The sequence below is a fragment of the Equus caballus genome, chromosome 16 (assembly GCF_041296265.1).
Source record: "Equus caballus isolate H_3958 breed thoroughbred chromosome 16, TB-T2T, whole genome shotgun sequence".
Lineage (NCBI taxonomy): Eukaryota > Metazoa > Chordata > Mammalia > Perissodactyla > Equidae > Equus > Equus caballus.
The window spans coordinates 7,152,916-7,176,941 of record NC_091699.1 but is presented as its reverse complement, the minus strand read 5'-3'; the positions used below and the strand labels follow the sequence as shown (position 1 = coordinate 7,176,941).

Below are 24,026 nucleotides of genomic sequence, written 5' to 3'. Positions count from 1 at the left end.
CGCAAGGCTACAGTCTCAAGCTCCAGCAGCACGACTCACCGGGAGCCCCGACCCAGTTCATCTCCCCAAAACTTCTGAGAAGACACTGGGGTTCTGACAGCTGCACTTCAGACGGCTCCATTCAGGGCTAAGCCACAGCTTCCTCGGTTTCAGCCCGCTCCTCTCCGGCCCACGGGCCTATAGCCCAGCCTCCCTACAGCCTTTGCGGCCTGGTTAGGCTCCTTCCGGCTCTCCCGGCAGCCTCTGCGGTTTCTGCGGCGACACTGTCCTGATAGGGCCGCAGGGGACGCCGTGGGAAAGCAGCGCGTCCGAAGGAGGAAGAACACAGCAGTTTCAACCGGTCGGGCGAAGGAACCCTCAAGAAATGAAGTGTCGGGCTGTGGCCGCAGGGTTAGTGTTTCAAACCACCCCCACCATAGTTTTATTTACTTTGCTGTAGGTCTCAGCCTTTTTTTTTTTAGGTCAAAGAACAGACTGAGGGGAGAAAAAGAAGGCAAGAACAAAGATATGGATCCGTAATCCTCAAGATGATGTTTCCATTCCCACATCACTCCACATCCAAATCCTTTAAATATCTTTCACGTGCAGTTTCAATATTCAGTACACAGTTGTTTATTAGAAATATTGCGCTGTAGTAACTTACCATTTTGTGGGTTTCTTAGAGAGCTTGATCAAAACTGGGTTTAGCTGTAAAGACCCAAAGACTTTAAACAGCTTACCGAAAAAAATCTCAAAACGAAAGTTGGATTTTACTGATCGTTTCTGTGTTATGTTTGTATATCCTCACAAAATGTTTATCTTACACACTGTTCTATGATATTTTGGTTAGAAACTAGAAATCTCCTGTACCAAACAAATGCACAAAATGGTTTCTTTTCCCCAATTGTCATGATTGTTTTCCAGATTTTTAATCTGGGCAATCTCTCATTTTCAAATATGATACATTTTCTGTTAACTCATTGGGAAATAGTGCCTAAAATATAGTTGCCTAAAATAGGATTATGTGTCCTGGTAGACATCGTTTAATCATAGAAATACTGATTTTTGTCACAAAAATTCACCAAAGTATATCTATCATTGGTTTAAATTAAACCAAGTGAGTATAGCATTTCAGAACAAATTAGTCTTCGTCATGGAGTAGCTCATCGTTTTTCAGTACCTAAACCATACAGTCGAGTCAGAAGCAATGGCCCAGTGCGTTAGCCTTTCCTACTTTCAACATTTTGAAACAGGTACAAATTAACTAAATTAACTAGAAGGGGAAAATAATTTTATAGAGGATTGACTGACCTTTTAAAATATATTCTATAGGTAGAGACATAAAGGACAGGTTGACCAATCTGTTGAGAAGAGTCAAGAAGTCGGAGCTGGATAGAACCGTGTCTTCTCTCTGACTAGAGTCACTGCTTTCCTTCCCCAGTCACAGAGAGGCAGTGGAAGTGGTAAATTAGGCTAAGGAAAGATTAATCTATGAGATACATCCTCAGACAAGATATTTTCTGGGTTTTCCTTCACAGCAAAAGACATTTCATTATGAACCAGTTATTAGGTGGTTATTTGTAACAGATGAAATATTGACCTAAGATCTCATCTTCATTGTGTTTGTGGCTCACATGAATAAGGCTAGCATGACTGGTAGATAATGAGTCAAATGCTGTGCTATTTTAGGGCCAGTAGGGCAATTAGGTAATCTCGGGTCAGGAAACAGTTCAAGAAAGGAATACAGCACAGATAAAATACTACTTAGCATTTGCTGAGAAGGAAATGCATCCCAAATCTTAAACCTTAATTTATCTTTACTGCTAAAAATTATTTACTCTCTGGTGATTTACTATCTAAACACATAATACATATTATCTACATTATACATTTTTATTCATATACTTATATATGTAGGTCTCTTTATTATAAAAATTTATTTCTGATGTTTTACTGTTTAGAAAGCATGTAGTTTTCCTAATATATGTGTATATATATAGTCTCTAATATATATATAAAGTCTATTTAATCCTGCTCTTCCATGGTTGTTGGTAATGTCCACTGTGACACTGACATTGAGAGTATCACACTTGAGAACAGAGTAATTTGATAATTATTGCTTATTTTTTAACTTTCATTCATTTTCAAGATCTTTTTTTAAGATTATTTCTCCTCTCTTAAGAAAAATTTTAATGCTTTCCCATATAAACACATGTAAAGTTGAGAAGATTGAGTGGAAATTAGGCTGAATTATGTTTACTATAGTAACAAGTGACTTTTTTTCACTCTTTTTTTCTCACCTAGTTTGAAATTCAAACTAAATTAGCATTCTTTCTGCTTTAATTGCATGGCAATATAAAAAATGAAAGAAGTACCTTGACATTCTTAGTTTCTTACTTAAATGGCATATATTTCCAACTGGAATTATGTATCTGTTTTCCTATCATCTTGAATTCTTCCTCTGCCTTCCCTGAAGTCTTGAGCTTGGTCTCAGATGCTAGGACCAACCCTGACTCTTGGGGGTAGGGTAGAGTGAAGGGTGGGAGTGGAATTAAAATGGTGATAGTTACATCTGTACTTAAGTGGCTCGTCATTAGGTCAAATCTCACATTAACCTTTTCCCCAGTTCTAGTAACTGGCCTCCAACCTTCCCTGCACCACAATTCCGGTAACCAAATTTCTGTCTTTCTATCTTGATTATTTTCCTCATTCTAACAAGTCTTTCACTCAAGCCAATAAAAGCTTGTTCCTATACCCTAGCTTCATTATCAGTTGATAAACTGACCTACCTACAACTAAGTGCAGGCCTGATTTGATCTCTAACCTTCTTTGCTTCTAGATTTCCCACTGCCCTGCTCCTCCCCTGATGTGGCTGTCCTATGCCAGTGATGCAGGCCACTTGCCTCGACTGCCAGCTGCTTGCTGACCGGTGTAACTCTCTGTGTAAGTGTTCTGCCTGGCTGAACATCCTCCTATCACCCCCAGCTAAGTTTACCCTGGCCCTCCACCTGTCTTATCACAGTCAGGAGAAGTGACATAAAGAATTAAAGTTTATAAGGGTAAGAGATCCTTACTTTGACACTTGAGAAACATGAGATTAGGAATAAAAGATTTTGAAAATAACCACTATAACACTATGATCTCTACATACAGACTTAGAAAGTCTCAATGGAATGAATGATAGATTGTGCTGCTAATATGGCCAGCTATAAAAGAAATTTGCATGAATTTGCCACTCATGTATTAGTCAATCTGCTGAATTGAATGCAAACAAATGAAAAGAGACCTGTGATGATTCTTGAAATTCATATATGTACATGGGAAAGGAGTTTTAAAAGTTTAAGGCTATTGTTTCTTATGAAAAGGAGAATAGTTCTTTATTCACAGTAAACTGAATAATGAAGATCATTCAACAGTGAAACAGGTTTTATATTCTAGCACAAGGGTTGGCAAACTTCTTCTGAAGAGGGCCAGATAGTGAATATTTTAGGCTCTGTTTCATCTATCCAGCTCTGGCTCTGTGGCTTGCAAGCCATAGAAAATAAGTAAATAAATAAATGGGTGTGGCTGTGTTCCAATAAAACTTTATTTATGGACACTGAAATAAAAATTTCATGTAATTTTCATGCACCACAAAATATTATTATTCTTGTGATGTGTTTTCAACCATTTTAAAATGTAAAAACTGTTCTTATCTCAAGGGCCATAAAAAAATAGGTGGCAGGCCAAATTTGGCCCACTGGTTTGGTTATAATTTGCCAACCTCTGTTCTAATTTAATGCATATCTTCCCAGGCTTCCAGTTGACTAGAAATGTGTATGTATGTTGTGGGGGGTGGTGGGTGTGGGGAAGCAAAAATGCTTCTGCATATTCGAAAACACACTCATCCTTACCTAAACATTTTACATATTTAAAAGTATGCAGAATTTTGCTTGACTGTTTAGCAGTTTAAGTCCTCCATTAGGGATGTAGGGAAAATTTTTTTAACACTCTTTGTTTGAATCAAATAACCAAAGTGGGAAGTAGCCAATAGATTATCTCTAAGCCTAAACAAAACAAGCAAAACAAAAGTTTGCAAAAGACAAAGAACTCTCAAAAAAGGTCCCAGAGAAGCTATTTCCACCATCTAACTCCAGTTGGATTCCCAAATGGTTAACTTTAGGTTATAAAGTCACACACCTCCAAGTAACAACTATCTAAAGGACACAAGAGGGTGGTAGAAGTGAAACACTGCTCTTTTTTATTCAATAGTCACCTTGTAAATAAATACCAGTGCATCAGATCTCCATTGCTAAAAATAGCAGTTGTGGGGCTGGAAGATTTTTATTGTAAGGACAAGTAAACATAGAGATGGAGATATAGCAAAGAACTATTTTCTATAATGCAGAAGACTTCTCTCCTATTTATTTACAAAATATGCCCTCAATTACGACTTGTCTGATAGATTCTGGGACTTCATGAGAAACACAGGCAGAAAAAATAAAATAAAATGGGTCTGAAAAACAGATCTAAGTATTTGATAGTTTGCTTTCTCCAGTGTCCCTCCCGCTTGTCCCTTTCCTCTCTCTCCCTTTCAGATTCAGTCCATACCCTTTCACGTTCATTCCATATCCTTTTCACATTCATTTCATGTTGGTCCTCTTGCCCCTCCTCCCTCGTCTCCCTAGCTCCTTCTCCCTCATCTCGTTTTATAGCACTTGGAAATTTCCTTTTCTTTCTGCTCTTCCCCTTGTGGTATCTACTAAAACCTTAGAGGAGTGATGTATATTCTGAAACTTCTGTGCGTTTCTAAGTGACGCTGAGCATGCTCAGTAGCTGGGGCAGGTTTTGTCGCCCGCGGCTGCCCTGATTCGACCTTTCCCAAAATAGACATTTAACTCTTTGGACTCCTGCCTCAGGATGTAATTCGCTTTGCTTTCTCCTCATTTTCAAGGTTCAAAGGGAAGCGGCGAGGATTCCAAGGTCCCACCATCCTCACAGCCAATGAGGGGCCTGTGAGGGAGGAGCTTGGGGCGGCTTAGTGCAGCTTGAGCTTCTGAGGGAATCATCCTCAGTAGGTGCAGTGGAGTCTGAGCTCCGCTGCACCTGTCACAGCAGAGCAAAATTGAAAAAAACAAAAGCAAAATTTAAGAAAAGAAGAGAAGAAATGCTGCGGACTATGGAACGCTGTAGGACTTTCTGAAACATTTGCTGGGGATTCCGGTGGATCATGATCTTTTAAAACCAATTCTTTTTGAAGCCGGTTTGGGTAATTGGGAAAATGACACATATGCTAAATGCAGCAGCTGATCGAGTGAAATGGACCAGATCGAGCTCTGCTAAAAGGGCTGCCTGCCTGGTGGCTGCCGCATATGCTCTGAAAACCCTCTATCCCATCATTAGCAAGCGTTTAAAGCAATCTGGCCACAGGAAGAGAAAAGAAGCAGCTTACCCGACTGCAGAGAACAGAGAAATACTGCATTGCACCGAGACCACTTGTAAAAATTCTTCGCCTGGAGTGAATGCAGATTTTTTCAAACAGCTACTAGAACTTCGGAAAATTCTCTTTCCAAAACTTGTGACCACTGAAACAGGGTGGCTCTGCCTCCACTCGGTGGCTCTGATCTCGAGAACATTTCTGTCTATCTATGTGGCTGGTCTGGATGGACAAATCGTGAAAAGCATTGTGGAAAAGAAGCCTCGGGCTTTCATCATCAAATTACTCAAGTGGCTTACGATTGCCATCCCTGCTGCCTCTGTGAACAGTGCGATAAGGTACCTGGAGTGCAAACTGGCTTTCATCATCAAATTACTCAAGTGGCTTATGATTGCCATCCCTGCTGCCTCTGTGAACAGTGCGATAAGGTACCTGGAGTGCAAACTGGCTTTGGCCTTCAGAACTCGCCTAGTAGACCATGCCTGTGAAACCTATTTTACAAATCAGACTTATTATAAGGTGATCAATATGGATGGGAGGCTGGCAAACCCTGACCAGTCTCTTACTGAGGATATTATGATGTTCTCCCAATCTGTGGCTCACTTGTATTCTAATCTGACCAAACCTATTTTAGATGTAATCCTGACCTCCTATACGCTCATCCAGACTGCTCCATCCAGAGGAGCTAGCCCAATTGGGCCCACCCTAGTAGCAGGGCTTGTGGTATATGCCACTGCTACAGTGTTGAAAGCCTGCTCTCCCAAATTTGGTAAATTGGTGGCTGAAGAAGCTCATAGAAAAGGCTGTTTGCGGTATGTGCACTCCAGAATTATAGCCAAGGTTGAAGAAATTGCCTTTTACAGAGGACATAAGGTAAGATAGAAATTAAGATGATGGGTGAAATGTGAGACTGTTCGAGCTGCCACTGCAGTGCTAGATACCATCTGTTGTACTGTTGATGGACCCACTTCTTTAGCGTTTTAGACTCCTATGACATCTAAACCTGTACTAGAATGTATGCTTCCTTACCCTTTTTACTCACAAGTTGTTAAAGAATTACAGAGTGCAAACTTTTCTAAAGTTTCATGAGAATAAAATTTTCAGCACTCAGTCTACTTAGCCTCAGTTACCCAAACATGCTCAGAATTATCTCTGAAGCATTTTCTTAAAACTTAAATCCTAATTGGTTGTAGAACATTAGAAGAAAATGTGTTTGGAAACTGAGTAAACACATGTCCATTGAGATGGAAAATTTAGGATGGTATTCTCTTGTTGTTATTATTGAGGGCCCTTTGTTTTTAAGAGGAAAAAAAACCCCTGTCCTTTTACATGAAAGACAAGTTTAACAATTTTGCATGCCTGGTCAGCAATGGAGGGTCCTCAGTCCTAAGAAGTGCAGGAGAGTGTGTCTCACAAATGGCATTTCCAACTCTTAGTTAATGTTCAGCACCATGTTTGACACAAATAAAAAGAGGCAGTGAAATGAAATTTTGTCTGGCTTTGAGAGAAAAGCTAAGATTAGAGAAGAAATGAGGAGGAGAAAAGGAATTTCAGAACGTTATTTCTGAATACTAAAGATTTTCGACATTAAGCAGATCCCTAAAATAGTTAGCCTAATTACATAAACTTCCAGAGCATTGAAGTAACCTCAGAATATTAAATACGACCAAATTTTTTAAGGTGATGCATCTGAAATCTTAATACAAATGACTTAGTACAAATGAAATATTCAGGTATTCTTAAGTTGAAATGGTATTTTAATTCCCAAGCAGAATTCTTTACTTTTTGAAGCATCATTAGTTATCAAGACAAATGTTTACAGTAGTAGGAATCTGAAGAAGAAAATTTAAAGTAAATTTAGGATTTCTACTCCCCCTTGAAAATTGTCCTTATATGTTGTATTAGTCATATTGACCTGTGATTCTTCTTGAATCATTGAACTCAGTGATTTAAATTATAGCATGCTGTAGGCTTCCGGCATTTAAGACAAAATCCAGCAAATTGAGTTAGTTCGAAAATGGAATCTAATTACACATATGTGTGTCATGTGTTTATTTTCAAATATTTTTGGTGTGATCAAGAAGGATAAAGTTCTAGCATTGTTTACTCATGTCTTATAGAATATCGTTTAATTTTAACCTCATGCAAGTAATTTTGAAATAAAAATTATAAATCACTGACATGTACTTTATATTTACTAAGTATCATGGTTTTTTTTCAATAGTATAGGTGTGACCAAATTAAATAATAATGACTCATTCTTATATTAATCTGTATTTTTTAGTTGTTAGAATCATAGATCATACTATACTAAGTAAAACAAAATAATGTGTACCTATCTTTAAAGAAAGCCTTCAGACATACAATATTTACTTTTATAACTCATGCTGGGTTCTTGCCTCTTTTTCCCTCTATAGGTGGAAATGAAGCAACTACAGAAAAGTTACAAAGCTTTAGCCGATCAGATGAACCTCATTTTATCCAAACGTTTGTGGTACATCATGATAGAGCAGTTCTTGATGAAGTATGTTTGGAGCAGCAGTGGACTGATTATGGTGGCTGTACCTATTATCACTGCAACTGGCTTTGCAGATGGTGGTAATGACATTTATGCTTAATCTTCAATATATGTTTAGGATTATTTCTCTTGAAGGTGTCACTGCTGGTTTTGTGTGAGTGAAACTGAATATGTAGCCATTTTTCTGTGGTCATTAATGGTCAGAAACAAAGGCAGACTTTGCAACATCCAATAATAATACCTGCAATGTGAAAGGAGATAAGTGGCTCAAAAGTCCTTTCCAGTTGTGAGATATTTCAAATTAATATCTTGAAAAGCAGTGTAAGTTCTCTCCATGTGTTTTAAACTTCAGTTCTGCACATCCCATGTGTTTAGTCTATAAATATTCTATAACTGGATCTGCCCTGTTTTGTGATTTGAAGAGTTGGTTGACTACATTAGGCAACTAGGAATATTGTTTTAGGAAGTGCTTCACACCATGGAACAAGATCTCCTCTACTTGTAGGTAACATAGATAAACCTCCTATGTAGCATGATTTGGTGGCATTGTGGGGGTAGGGGTTGTCAAGCTGCCCCTGTCTAATTCTAGCTATCACCACCCCAGTGGTTTTTACCAACATTTTTCATCTTTTGGATAACTAAGAAAGATAAGGACAACAAGAACAATATTAAAACGTTTTGTAATACTTGAGATGGGAGTTTGGGTCTTAATGGGCAGAGACAAAGGGGAGTTAATTAAAGTAGCAGCATTTTCTGCTCTTCCTCCAAAATTTAACGTTCCCCCTTCTCTTTAAAAACCACTTGGTCAAAATTGGCCTTAGTGTTGAAGTAACTAAATAAAAGCATGGGCTTTGTAGTAAGACAGAGCTTTGCTCAACTCTTGGCTTTCCCTCTTCCTGCCTGTATCCTCTTAGTCATGTTAATTAAACTCTGAACCTCCATTTCCTCATCTGTAAAATGAGAATTGGAAAGGCTGCTTCAGAGGACTGTTGGGAGGATTTAACAGAATAATGTTTATAAAGTACAGAGCATGCTCTTGACGTTCTTGATACAGAGTGACAATTATTACCTAGGAAACAAAAGGCAACACTGAGAATAAGGTAACAGAATTCACACTATTTTACGGCTATTTTTGGTGTAGAATTAAGAATTATTTGTTTGAAGTCATCTAATAAAAACAAGTAAAAAAATTACCCTATACTTTAATATTTTGAAACAGTGCTTCAATGCTTTAACCAATTATTACCAAAAAACTTGTCAAATTTGAGTCATTCTTACCCTAAAATTGTTCATTTTAGTAAATTGGAATTTGTCAATCCCATGTGATAAGACTGTAGATATACCAAATATACTCCACAACTCAACTGTCTAATACTGTGTTTAGACCACTGGGAAACTGAATTTTATCTATTTTTATGTTTTCAAAGTTTTATTTTTTAAAAAATCATTTAAAAAGTTTATATTGAATAAGGCGTTGTTAGTAATAGTATTTTTAGACATAATCCTTTCATTATAAGATAAAATAAATTGCTTTTTCAAAAAAGTATTGGAGAAAAAAATGACAGAAAAATTTATGGTCTTGAGATTAGTTTTAGTAAGACACAACAAAATTATCAGATATTCATAGTGAATCTAAGTCTATGGATGTTTTAAAAGGTTCATATATAACGTATAGAGACAACACCAATGACAAGATTATGGTGTAGTTCTCTTAGTGCTTGGAAGCACGGGTCTTAGTACAAAACCCCAGAGTATTCAACATAGAGCAGAGAAAATGCAGCTATTAATGGTGACAAATTAACCCCACAGAGACCAGTAAGAAGTAAACAGTGTATGCAAAGAATCTAACAATCTTATTTCTATGGGTGATGTAATAAGATATGTAAAAATAAATCCTGAAAATATCATATTAAATTAAAGAAACAACATTAAAATTTCAGATTGAAATTATGATAATCACAGTGATGCAAGTAAAATAAAGTAATTCTTAAAGCTTCTTTTCAAAAGAGGATTTTATACAAAGAGAAGCAGTATAAGAATTTCATAGAAGAAAAAAATAAATTCATATGACAGCATTATTATGAGAAGCTGCTTCAATATCTTCTGTAATTTCTAATGTTACTATATATACGCTTATAATGTTTGTACGTATTTACTAAAGACATTTGACCTACAATGATTTAACACATGAAAATATTGTTAGCATTTTACTCATACAAAATTATTTTTTCTAAATAATGATATATCTTTGAGGCTTTAGGTCTTGGAATTACATATCATATATTCTAATCTAATCTTCAGTCTTAATTTACACTCATGCCCTGAGTTGTCCCTTATGTTAGAGATGAATTAAATACATGATACTGTATATTTTAAAGCAAAAATAGGTGGGAAAAGTGGGTGAATGAGAGAAGAATGGCAAAGAGAAAAGGGAGAAAAAGTAGGATAGAGGAAAAAAAGACAATACAATAAAGAAGCAGGCCACTGTTCAGATCTTGACTCAGCTATTTAGTAGTTATCCATCCTTGAGAAATTTGCATAAACTTTATATGCCTCAGTTTTCCTCTCTTAACCATAGGTATAGTAATATATATCTTACAGAATTATGAAATTGTATATAATGTATTTAATGTGCTTTGAAACAGTTCTCAGCAAGTAGTAAGAATTTAGGTGGATCATTGTTAATATTTATTCTATTCTTACCATGTGGGCTCTGGCATCAGATTGCCTGGGTTCAAATGCTTACTCTTTTGCTTACTAGGCTATGACTATGGGCAAGTCATTTAACCTTCTTGTGCTTCAATTTCCTCATTTCTGAAATGGGAGAAATTATAGCAGGGTTGTTAGGAGGATTAAAGAAGAGTACATGTGTAAAACTTAGAACAATGCCTGCTTCATCGAAAATGCTCAATAGACATTTGCTGGCATGATTATTGTTGTTAAGAGAGCAAGATATTTAAAAGTGATTAGGAAGTCAGAGGTAAAAGTGCAGATAGGAGGAAGAGCCTGCATAGTTTTTTTGGAGGAGAAAAGAAAAATAGTTTTGTAGTAGATTTGTTATACCACCCACCTACAACTTCAAGTGAAATCTTATGGTTAGGACAGGATTATGTTTATATTCAAGTTCACATTACAAAATTGCATGTGGAATCATGCCACTTTCACTCAGACGAGGAGCTTAGAGGTCATCCAGTCTGGAGCCCCAGATTTGCCTAAGGGCACACAGATGGTTAGTGGAAGCACTAAGGATAGAAGACAATATGTGATTCCTAGTGTGTTACTTTTCTTACCTTCATCACGCTACCTCCATTTAGCTATATTGGAACTTAGTCTATAAGGGACTTAACTTAGTTTGAGACCAAGCAATCGTGGGAGCTAATGCTTGAAATAGAGGCATTGAAATAGTTAATTATATATAGTTTCTATTATATTTTCTTAGAGGACATTACCCCTTTCTTTGCTTTGTATTAAGAGAAAGACTGAAATTATGTCAAGAAAATAGTTACCTGGGAGCTGTATCTCAATTTTTTAATATTATAGGCCACTTTTCTTCTCTTCATATCAAAAGCAGTTCTGGGCAAGGCCAGGGAAAGCTACTTATAGGTCCCTTCTGCCGGACCTTATCACAGACACCTGACAGGCAGTGAAGAGAGCACCTAAGCCACTAGCACTGCCAGTAGCGTCCACATGTTGGTGATCTGCTAACGTGAGGTGGCACATCAGAAGTAGCAACTGAAAGCACTCTTAGGAATGGAACTGAACTCTACCATAACCCTCATAACATGGGTGATATTTTATTCCTAAAATGTACTTCCAACAAGATGATCTCCATAGCTCCTGCTGCAGGAGTATGTCTCATATTCAAATGCAAAATTGTTGAAATATAATTTTGTATTTGGGTCAGTTTACATATGACTACTCTCTTGTTGACCAATTATTGTCACAGTAATTATCAGTACATATCAAAGACATACTTTTTAGCTGTAATTAGCTATTTGTGTCAGGAGCTATAATTTTTAAAGTATAACATACATGCCCACAACGGCACAATCATTAGTGTACCACTCAGTGAACTGTCACAAAGTCAACCCATACACGTAAGCACCACTGAGAAGAAACAGAACCTTACCTTCATCCTAGAAGCTCCCATCCCAGAAACCCCTTCCCAGTCTTATCCTCATCTTCAGCCTCCTACTCCCATCCCCACTTCCTCCTGCCCCTGCCCCCATGCCACAGCAAAGGCAGGCATTTTACCGATCATTCATTAGTATTTGGTGGGTTTTGAGCCTTATATAAATAGTATCATGCAGTACGTAAGAGATTTTTAGTTGCTCCACATCTTTGTCAATGTTTGATGTGAGTCTTTTTCCTTTTAGGCATTCTTATGAGTGTATAAGCGTGCTTCATTGTAGTCTTGATTTGCATTTCTCTGATGACTGAGGAGGTTAAGCACTTTTCATTTGTTTATTGGCTACTTGGATAGCCTTTTTTATGAAATACCGATAAGTTTTTTCTTCATTTTTAAACTGGCTTATCTGGTTTTTGCTTGTTCATTTGTAAAGCTCTTGTGTATTCTGTAATGAGTAGTTTGTCAGATACACACACACACACACACACACACACACACACTCTCAAATCTCTTTTCCCACTCTATTCTTGCCTTTTCAGTCTCTTAAGTGTCTAAGAGAAGTTCATAATTTTAATATAGTTCAATTTATCAATCATTTTCTTTGTTGTTAGTGCTTTTTTTGTCCTGTTTAAGAAATATTTGCCTAACCCAAGGTCATAGAGTTATTCTCCTATTTTTTTTTTTTTTTTTTTGAGGAAGATTAGCCCTGAGCTAACTACTGCCAATCCTCCTCTTTTTTTTTCTGAGGAAGACTAGCCCTGAGCTAACATCCATGCCCATCTTCCTCTACGTTATACATGGGACGCCTACCACAGCATGGCGTTTGCCAAGCAGTGCCATGTCTGCACCCGGGATCTGAACCAGCGAACCCCAGGCCATCGAGAAGCAGAACGTGCCAACTTAACCACTGCACCACTGGGCCGGCCCTCTCCTATTTTATCTTCTAGAAATTTATTGGTTTTTCATTTCACATTAAGATCATCAGTTAGAATTGATGTTTATATATGGTATGAGGTAGGGTAAGATTGAGATTTGTCAAGGTGGCAAAGATAAAACATAAATGACAAGAAGTAAACTCAGATTATAAGTCCAAAGAAAAAAGTACAGAAGGGTAGCCTGCTTTTTTAATTTTTAAAAAATTAATAGACAATTTTCTTTAGAATAGTTTTAGGTTTACAGAAAAATTAAGCAGAAAGTGTTCAGTTCCCAAATTTCCCCTACTCCCATAATTTCCCTTGTTATTTACATCTTGTATTAATGTGATACCTTTGTTATAACTGATGAACCAATATTTATACATTAGTAACTGAAGTCCATAGTTTACATTAGGATTCACTCTTTGTATTATACAGTTCTATGGGTTTTGACAAATGTATTACATAACCTTAGTTTTAAATCCTTTCTCACCTTTTCAGTGAAATAGCAACAGATGTGACCGTGTTTCAATATATCCTTTTATTAGGGGCTGGCCCCGTGGCCGAGTGGTTGGGTTCGCGCGCTCCGCTGCAGGCGGCCCAGTGTTTCGTTGGTTCGAATCCTGGGCGCGGACATGGCACTGCTCATCGGACCACGCTGAGGCAGCGTCCCACATGCCACAACTAGAAGAACCCACAACGAAGAATACACAACTATGTACCGGGGGGCTTTGGGGAGAAAAAGGAAAAAATAAAATCTTTAAAAAAAAAAAAAATATATCCTTTTATTAGCAGAGCTGAAAATAGCAGTAAAATGAGAAGATATAATGTTAAATATTAAATCCTTAAGTGAGGCACTTTTGACAACGTATTCAAAATATTTGGTGAGGAAGATAAAATGTGTTGATCTGGGATACAAAATAGGTGAGTGCTTTAGGTCATGAATTTATATCTCTGACACTGAGGAATCTACCCTTCTCACAGAGGTTATGCAGTTGGCTGTTGTGTGCATGGCAAAATACTACCGGCACTGCTCTCACAGTACTTTCCAAAGAACAATCCGTAGAATAAAAGTCAAATGAAATCTGTCCAGAGCTATTTGTAATTTTGTTGCTAAAAGCACGAAGAAAACCCAATAGGCATTAATCTGCTAAAGCGACGTGGAAAGTACCATGCCGTGTCAAACACCAGTTCATCTGTGCTAGTGTTTTTACTTCTTAACAGAGACTGTCAGTAAAAGCTACTATTTAAACCGCTTTTAACCCAAATTCATAAAATCCCATGATTATTTTAGATCACCAGCCAGATTCTCTATGAGCCAAAACTATTCTTAGTGCTTTAACTGATTCAGCAATTCACTATTTTGGTAGCTTGCTGAGAATCTTTCGGTAATTTTTTTGTGTCTATCTAAATTTTGTCACACATTTAAATGTAAGAATATCTACATTCTGTTTCCAGTCTATTTATTCAATCACATTTTTCACTCCTCACTTATACCAGCACTCAAAGCCTTTCTTTTTTCATTCCTCAGGGAAACTCACTCACTTCAAGGGGGCTAACAGGAGTCCTCTAGAGCAGTGACAACAGTAGGGCTAGGAGGAACCACATTGGACTATTTGTCCTCTTTTTTTTTTTTAAAGATTGGCACCTGAGCTAACAACTGTTGCCAATCTTCTTTTTTACCTTCTTCTTCTTCTCCTCCGCAAAACCCCCCAGTACATACTTGTATATTCTAGTTGTGAGTGACTCTGGCTGTGCTATGTGGGACACCACCTCAGCGTGGCCTGCTGAGCAGTGCCATGTCCGCGCCCAGGATCCCAACCAGCGAAACCCTGGGCTGCCAAAGTGGAGCTCAGGAACTTAACCACTTGGCCACTGGGTGGCCCCTGGACTATTGTAAAACGGCCCCATGAACTCATGGTGATTCTCATACTCGGGTGAAATCAGTGCCTGACACCAACCCATGCTGTAACTTGATCAGACTGTTTATCATTCAGTTGGCATTGCTTGAAGTTTCCCTTCTCTGTCCTGTTGCTTATACTATACTTATGATCTATTGAAATTATATGTGGTCTTCAAGGCCTCACTCACAGTCTACTCCTCCATGAAGCATTTCCTGTCTCTTGCAGCAAGAAATGATCTTTGCCTCCTCTAAACACCTCCCATTAACTCTCTTCATAGGCTGCCCTGCATAGTTATTTGGGAACTTGTCTTCTCTCTCCTACCAAACTGTAGGCTCCCTAAGGAAAGAGTCTGAAAATCACATTTATCCTTGCATGTCCTATAGCACCTTGCCTAATTTCTTGCATATCTAGGTGTTCAGTAAATATCTGCTGAGTGCATTTTACCTTATATTATACGTGGATCTCTTTCAAACCCAGCTGAGCTGTCTGTGAGCAAGTAAATATGAAATTATCTGGTAGTCATAATAGGGCACAAGTTAAATATTTGCACTGATATGGAGAAAAAAAAACCTTTGCACTGAGATAAATCAGAGAACAATAAATATCAAAGTTAGACTATGACTATCTATATCACTCTAATTTCTTCATTAATTTTCAGCATTTAATTTAGAACTTTGGAAATAATCTATAGACGGGCCAGATAGAGACTCAAATTGTTGGAAAGATTAAAGTAATGACTTGGAGAGAATAATTTTGAAGAATGAGACTAAATTAAATAGATATGCGATAATAACTAGAGAAAATAATAACAGCTAACATTTAGAGAACTTATTATAGGCCATAGATTAGACTAACACTTCATTTGTATTTCACCTTAAAACAACTCTTTGAGATAGAATTGTCTGAGATAGTATTATTGTCTCCCTCATTTACAAATGAGAAAATAGGCATGGAGAGGATAAGTGGCAAGTTCTACTTACCTTACTACCTGCCAATAAGTAGTAAAGCCTGGATTCAAACCTAGTCTGACTCCTCTTAACCGTAATTCTGCATTGACAGTAATTTAGGATGTTCATTCATCTATCCATCCCATCCATGCATCCATGCATCCATTCAATACACATTAAGGAGTACTATGTGCTGGAGACTCTGCTGAGTACTAGGAATAAAGAATAAAACACACATTCTTGACCCTTAAGAAACTTAAAGTCCATTGGAAAGGCCAGCAAAAGTTTCCAGGGAAACCTTTACTAAAGAGTTAACTCTTGAAGAAAGAGCTAGACAAAGAAGGAAGAGAAGTATATTGAAGTCAGAAGAAATCATGTATGCAAATAGCAGAGGATAAATAGAGTATTGCATGTTTGGGCTGCCGCTAGACTGTAGAGTGAGGGTTGGTTGAAACAGGTAGACAGAGGCTGGATTATGAGGGTCAGCTAACTTGCATTTCTATTAAAGGAACTACACTAGAAATATTTGCTTGTATTCCTATTAGTAGTATTTTATTGACCAAATCCATAGTATTTGATTGTCTAGCTGTAATAAGGGCAGGGAGTTGAATTTGGAAAAAGTTAAAAGAATACTAAATGAAAATAGTCATAATTCCTATAGACTTACTTTTGTTCCAAATCTCCTTCTAAAAAAATAATGAAACAAAAGAAAGCTTTAAATAAAATCTCGTACAAATATTGTATTTTCAATAATTCATTAAATTTCTAAGAAATTGCTGGTACTAATGAAAAATTTACATGTGGTTGTTTTGGCCACAATTTCATCTGTATAAAATAAAACATTTAGTTACTTGAAAAAATTCAATAGTTTTGTAATTTGCTTTTAGATCTAGAGGATGGCCCCAAACAAGCTATGGTTAGTGAACGGACAGAAGCCTTTACTACTGCTCGAAATTTATTGGCCTCTGGAGCTGATGCTATTGAAAGCATTATGTCTTCATAGAAAGAGGTACTTGCATTTCTCGTCATCAATTTGATTAAAATAAGATATATGAAAATCAAGCAAAATGTAAATTACAAGATATACTTAGTATTTTGGAAACATTTTTCTCTACCAAACATTGCTAAGAGTATAATCAAGACAAAAGGCAGCCCTCCCAAGTATATTGCTGCTAATACCCTTTAATTTTTACACTTTCAATTATAGCTCCTCTTTTTCTGTCTATAGTATGACGTATTTGTTTTTAATTAAAAAAAAAAAAAACCACACCCCTAGGTGTGGATTCTGGAGCCAGAGTGCCTAAATTTAAATTCTTGCTCCAGTATTCACAAATTATATGAACGTACTCAAATTCCTTAACCTGTCTGTGTCTGTTTCATCATCTGTGAAATAAGGATGATGATAGCATTGACTTTGTAGGGTTGTTGTGAGTTAATACATGTAGAATGTTTAAAACAATACATATTAAGCAGTCACTAAATGTTAGCCAATAATATTACTTATATACCTTGCAAACTTTTACTCATCCTTCATGACAAGTCAAGCCTCACCAACCACCTCTAAAACCCTCTTGTGATTCCACCTTCTTCCCGCCTTCGTTGCAGACTCTGGCTCTACCTTCTCTGTGTTCACAGTACACCTGGTGCTTTACCACATTGTAATTGACTATCCCCTGCACCAGGCCCTGAGTGGAAAGCAGGAACTGTCTTACTCAGCTTTACATTCTTAATATCCATTTTAATGCTTGGAATGTTGTACGTGGTCGATAAATACTTGCTGAAAGAATGGTAATAAGACCTGCAGATATCACAGTGTTAAGACTGGAAATCATTTTATTCAGTTCAGATGTTACATAATATTCCCATGGACAGACATTCTCACTATTAATTACTCTTGTGGCTTTTGTATCAATATAAATTGCCAGAGCATCTTTATAAATTTAGCTGCCTATTAAATCAGCCTCGAATAAGCCATATAAAAGAGTTACAAAGTTTGTGATTTACCCACAAAACTTTTCAGTCTCATTCAACAACTGATTTCTTGAATTGGGTTAAAAAAATAAAAGTAAAACCAGTTGTTTAGGGCCACGTACCAAACCAACTCAATTTAAAAAAATTTTTCAAATAGTAATTTTGATAATCTGAAGACACAGTTTTGAGGATAGGTTTTTTGATTAATAAATTACTTATTAAAATTAAATGACAAATCAAAATTTTAGCCATCTCACATTAAAATACTTTGGTATCTAAGTCACAGAAAGAATATCAATTAGTTTTTCTACATTGTCTCCGACACAAAAACTGATTGCATTTTGCTCTATTTTGGCTGACTGTGCTTTGAATCACAGAATGTTCACTTCTAAAGAATCTTATTGCTGCTATGACAGCACATGAAAGCATCATGCATTCTCTGCTAGCTCCAGAGGGAGCAAGGGTCCTTTTTAGAGTTAGAGTTCAAGGGCAAACCCCCTGTCTTATATCCCAAAGTAGTTTGTCCACAGTCACATTCTCAGGTTTTTTCAGACACTCTTGGCCCACTCCACCCTGCATCCTGGTCTACTAACTCCTTGCCTCCTGCTTTTCTTTAATTGACCTCTACATTTGGTTTTGGACTTTTTATTTTTTTATGCAAATATATTTAGCCAGGTTTCTTTTGAATCCATATTTTGTTAATCCTTAGCTCTGTTTTCCTCTGCTTGAGAACTCAGGAGATTTTTGTGGATAACATTTGAGAAATTACCCTTTAAATAGCTATAGCATTAACATATAGAAATGCGATACTAATCCAGCTACAGACCTCTCACACAGTAGAAACACGGTAGAAAGCTTTTGACAGTAATATGCACTCTTTTACTGCTTGTTTTGCACACACAAAAATCTTACACAAATGTCAGCATTGTTGTATTATTCCACAATTTATTGTTTAAGAGACCTTTACTAGTGACCTGCCTCGCTTACTGGTTCCAGTTTCCTAGTAAACATTTCTGTAAGGGAATGGTTTTTGTGCTTTCCTTTTCACTGAGAAAGATGGTCTTGACAGGAGATGAGTCACCTTTCACAGTACCCTGACAACAAGGTGTTCTTTTAATAGAAAAACAGCAGGAGATTCAGCCTAAATTGGATCACTGGCAGGATAGGAGCAAGGTACCACTCTATTGAGCCTTATGGACTAAAGCAGAGATTTATCTCATCTTATCTTTAATCTCACCTAGAAAAAAGTCATATTTAATGTTTTTCTTTGGGCATATAAATCATGTTTGGCTTGAAAAGAAGCTGAATTGTGGAATTTGGACTGAAAAGGAGTTGAAGCTTTTCACTGAGCTCACTCCCAATTTTGGTATCCTCTAGCGGGGATATTTTCTCTGCCAAGCTTAGGAATTTTGACAATCAATTTGACTCAGAAACATTCATTTCTAATAAGAAAAATATGTATTTTTCTTCTATTTAAAACCTATTTTAAATTGAAAAAAGATATCAAAATAAAGGATCATAATTTCATTGAATGAACTTAAGCTTTTCACAAAATTTCTAATTTTCTGGAAATGAAATCTGTCATTTAAACGAGTCAAATCAGAAATTTGACTAAAGATTTATTTATTTATGAAGATTTTATTTTTTCCTTTTTCTGCCCAAAGTCCCCCGTACATAGTTGTGTATTTTCAGTTGTGGGTCCTTCTAGTTGTGCTATGTGGAACGCTGCCTCAGCATGGCTTCATGAGCAGTGCCGTGTCTGTGCCCAGGATTCCAACTGGTGAACCCTAGGCCGCTGAAGCAGAGCGCACAAACTTAACCACTTGTCCCCGGGGCTGGCCCCAAAAGAGTTGTTTTTTTTAAGATCGGTACCTGAGCCAACATCTGCTGCCAGTCTTTTTTTTCCCTTCTCTCCAAAGCCCCCCAGTACACAGTGTATATTCTAGTTGTAGGTCCTTCTGGTTCTGCTATGTGCGATGCTACCTCAGCACGGCTTGATGAGCGGTGCTAGGTCTGCACCCAGGATCCAAACCGGCAAAACCCTGGGCGGCTGAAGTGGAGCGTGAAAACTTAACCACTTGGCCGTGGGGCCAGCCCCTTGACCAAAGATTTTTAAGTCTCACTAATATTCTGAAATCTTTACATTTCGTTTTTAACCATGACTTGAATGAATAATTTTTTATGTGTTTTATAATCCCAATCAAACTTACATTGACACGTTGCTATGTTGCTCTCTTGATAAGCTTTTTACCGTTACTTGTTTTAGTTATCAGATGTTATTTATTTTTCATGTATAATAAAATAGGATCTTTAACATTAAATCAAAAAGCTTATATGATTGCATATTTTTTTAAGCCTGTCTTGAGTATATTAACTCTATTTTATTTCTCTGTGTTGGTTTTAGATCACTGAATTAGCAGGCTATACTGCCCGAGTGTACAATATGTTTTGGGTCTTTGATGAAGTGAAAAGAGGCATTTATAAGAGAACTGCTGTCATGCAAGAGTCTGAAAACCATAGCAAGAATGGAGCTAACATAGAATTCTCCCTCAGTGATACGTTGGAAATCAAAGGTATTAGACTCAAATGTTTTTGTATTTTTCCTGTATTTAAGTGTTTATCAACAGAACTAAAGTTTTTTAGAAGCTAGTCTTTAACAGATAAAAGAAACCAACATTTATTTATTTAAATAGTTATTCCTAAACTTAGTATTGCAGTGTGAGGAGTGGTGACTAACATTACCATTAAAAAAAAATTGTTACCTTTATTTAGAACAAAATTTCTAGAATTATTTTTGGAAACTGCACATATGGCAGAATGAATTGTTTGCTTTTAAAAATCAAATAACAGAATTAGAACTAATGTCATATTGTTCTTCATCATCCTATGTTTTTAAACTTATTTGGTTATCATATTTTTAAAAATTATATATAAATGTCTTAATTCCCTTTCTGGGGCACCGTGTTTTTTCTGTAAGAAAGGTTAATTTAGAGAAACAAGTAGTTGTAAAGAGTATGGCTGGGTTATATCAGATAGAGTTTAGCTTTGCTCTCATTATGATGTTGACATTAGATTATTGGTAAGTAATGTTTCTGAGAAAGATTTTCCAAGTAGATGTGTCAAAATGTCCAAATTTACGTTAAACTTTTCTTTAGATATAGATATCTATATTTCACTTGGTTTTCTGATTTGTTACTGTGAATTATCTTTATAACGAATTTATCTATGTTGCATTATACTTTAAGTTATTTACGTAGTTAAGACTAACGTGTGATAGCTTTTGTAACTTAAGTCTTTCCTTAACTTATAGGAGAAGTTATTGATGTGGATCATGGAATTATTTGCGAAAATGTTCCCATACCTACACCAACGGGAGAAGTGGTGGCTTCCAGGCTAAACTTCAAAGTAAGATGATATTCAAAAATCTTCTGATTGTTGCCATCACACTAATAAAAAACAACACAGAATTCATGTACATTTCTTAAATGCATGGAGGAGCATATGGAAAGGAGGGGAAATCAAGGAACGTATGCACAGTGGCTCAATTACAGAAGCAGTTAATTCCTCAGAAGAAAGAAAGAGAAATTTGATGTCTACTGCTTTATTGCCAGGTTGAAAATTAAAATTACAGTTCACTGAGAGCCTATACAAGGTTCCTAAACGGTTTTTCACACCGGGTTTTACCTCACCTGAAAAAACAGGCCAAGAGATTGTGAGGATCCATAATTAGTGTTTTAATCCATTTGGCAGGACTCAGTGTTTTTCACGGTCTGTGATACTGGGATCTGCGTCTTCACTGTCATGTGTTAAACCTTTAAGTCTTGTCCAAATCATGTCATTACCTAGAGAATCCTTCTGTGAATTCCAGGCAGGTTGCCATCTTTCTGCTTCCGCCTCCTCACCTTGACAATGGGGAGAATAACGGTAACCTGCCTTTTGGATGTGAGGATTAAATGAGACAGTTGGTGCAAAGCAGTCGGCGCAGGATCTGGCACAAAGTGAAGCCTTCAATAAATGATGATTACAGTAGTTTTGACTTCCCTCCAGTCGGAATATCGTTGAGTTGAAGTTAGTGGCTATGTCACAGCTGTGTCTCAGGCTGGTGTCTGCCGCCCTGAGCCAAGCCGTAAAAATCCCTAGAATAACTTTGCAAAAGCCTGTTAGCCTCTGGAGGCTCCTACACTTCTTTATTTTATTTTGCTTTATTTTGTTTTATTTTATTTTATTTTACTTTATTGCAGTGACAGTGGATTCTAACATCACGTAGCTTTCCAGAGGTACGTTGTAATACATTTCGAATTCTGTGTAGATTACGTCGTGTTCACCACCCCAAAACTAATTATAGTCCGTCACCTCACATGTGAGCCTCATCGCCCCTTTTGCTCTCTCCCCTCCCCCCCTCCCCCTACGGTAACCACCAATCCAATCTCCGTTGCTCTGTGCGTGTTCGTCATTGTTTTTATCATGTACTTATGAGTGAGATCACACGGTGTTTGACTTTCTCCCTCTGATTTATTTCACTTCACATAATACCCTCAAGGTCCATCCACGTTGTCACAAATGGCCGGATCTCATCGTTTCTTAGGGCCGAGTGGCATTCCATTGTGTATACATACCACATCTTCTTGATCCATTCTTCCCTTGATGGGCACCTAGGTTGCTTCCAAGTTTTGGCTGTTGTGAATAATGCTGCAGTGAACCTAGGGGTGCATGTGTCTTTCTGCATTGGTGTTTTCAAGTTCTTTCAATAAATACCCAGCAGTGGGCTAGCTGGATCATACATATGGTAGATGTATTCTTAGTTTTCTGAGGATACTCCATACGGCTTTCCATAGTGGCTGCACCAGTCTGCACTCCCACCAGCAGTGTAGGAGAGTTCCTTTCTCTCCACATCCTCTCCGACACTTGTCTCCTGTCTTGTTAATTAGAGCCATTCTGACCAGAGGAAGGTGACCTCTCCTTGTAGTTGTGATTTGCCTTCCTCTGATAGCTAATGATGTTGAGCCCCTTTCCATATGCCTGTTGGCCATCCGTATACCTTCTTTGGAGAAGTCACTGCTCAGATCTTTTGCCCGTCTTTTTAATCGGGTTGTTGAGTTTTTGTTGTTGTTGAGCTGTTGGAGTTCTTTCTGTGTTTTGGATATAAACCCCTTATCCGATATATGGTTTGCAAGTATCTTCACCCAGTTGTTAGGTTGTGTTTTGGTTTTGTGGATGGTTTCCTTTGCCGTGCAGAAGATTTTTTTTCACTTTGATGTAGTCCCGTTTGTTCATTTTGCACTTTGCTTCCATTGCCCAGTCAGACATGGTACTTGAAAATAGGCTGCTAAGACTGCTGTCAAAGGGCATACTGCCTATGTTTTCTTCTGGACGTTGCATGGTTTCGGGTGTGGCATTCCAGTCATACCCGAGGAGGCTGCAGTTCCACGAGAGCGAGCATGTGGACGGGGCCCCAGGAGTTCTCCCAGGAGGGTGTCCCTGTCCCTGTCCACAGTCCACCGCCTGGGGGGGCGGGGGCGGGGCAGCGGCCAGGGAGCCTCTGGGCGGCGGCGCGCACGGGGAGCGCGCACGGCTGCTGGGCCGCCGTCCGGGGAGGCGTCGGCGAGCCGCGCCTGCCTGCCCAGAGCCGAGCCCGGCGGAGTCCGGCCGCGCTCTGCTGCTCTCTCCCGGGCCGGGCTCGTCCGTTCCGCCGGCGTCCCTGGACGCCGCTCCGTGTCCCCGCTGGGCACAGCAGCCCGGGCCCTCCACAGCCACGGCCGCTAGCCTGAGGAGGCCCTCCTTCAGCTCCCGCTCTTCCTGCTCGCCGGACACGGACGACCAGGGCGCCTGCGAAGAGGATTCCATCTGGGAGAGGTACCTGGGGGCGTGGGCCTGGGGGCTGGTGGGAGGCGAGCGTGTCCCTGAGGAATAGGCTTGTGCGCCAAGAGGTGCCCGTCAGTCCGCGGGACAGCTGTGCGGCGCGGGGAGCGAGGGGGTCTCTTCGTGCGCTTGAGGCGTTCGTGGAACGGGCGGTGTGTGCCGGGCACGGGGCCAGCCTGGGCATGCGGTGCCCGGGAGTCGGGCGCTGAAGCGCCCCCCGTGGTCTTGGCTTCTTGGAAGGACAGACGCGAAGTCGATAAGGACACTGGTCTCGAGGCGTTCTGAGGAGTGCGGGTCTCCCTCTTTTCGAGGCTACGTTCCGTTGGGGTTTTCACGAAGCCTGTTGTGGGCCTGAAGCTCAGGCCGGTTCGGGGGAAGTGGCCTGTGGA

At 38.5% G+C, this 24,026-nt stretch overlaps 2 protein-coding genes across 3 annotated transcripts in view; both read left to right on the top strand.

The window, feature by feature from the left end:
• Positions 1–245: 245 nt before the first annotated feature.
• On the top strand, positions 246–23,631 carry LOC138917972 (ATP-binding cassette sub-family D member 2-like). The gene is made up of 9 exons (XM_070237033.1): positions 246–390; positions 2,819–2,922; positions 4,913–6,268; positions 7,813–7,993; positions 16,695–16,816; positions 20,183–20,351; positions 21,089–21,183; positions 22,020–22,055; positions 23,563–23,631. The coding sequence occupies exons 3-5, from the start codon at positions 5,240–5,242 to the stop codon at positions 16,808–16,810; spliced, it is 1,326 nt and encodes a 441-aa protein (XP_070093134.1). The 5' UTR covers positions 246–390; positions 2,819–2,922; positions 4,913–5,239; the 3' UTR covers positions 16,811–16,816; positions 20,183–20,351; positions 21,089–21,183; positions 22,020–22,055; positions 23,563–23,631.
• LOC138917971 (ral guanine nucleotide dissociation stimulator-like) overlaps positions 23,343–24,026 on the top strand; it is a 238,244-nt gene continuing 237,560 nt past the window's right edge. The window contains exon 1 of one of the 2 annotated variants that reach the window (XM_070237030.1): positions 23,343–23,631. The gene's annotated coding sequence lies outside the window, so the exon portion shown is untranslated. The remainder of the gene's footprint in view (positions 23,632–24,026) is intronic. The other variant, XM_070237028.1, reaches the window with a different exon arrangement.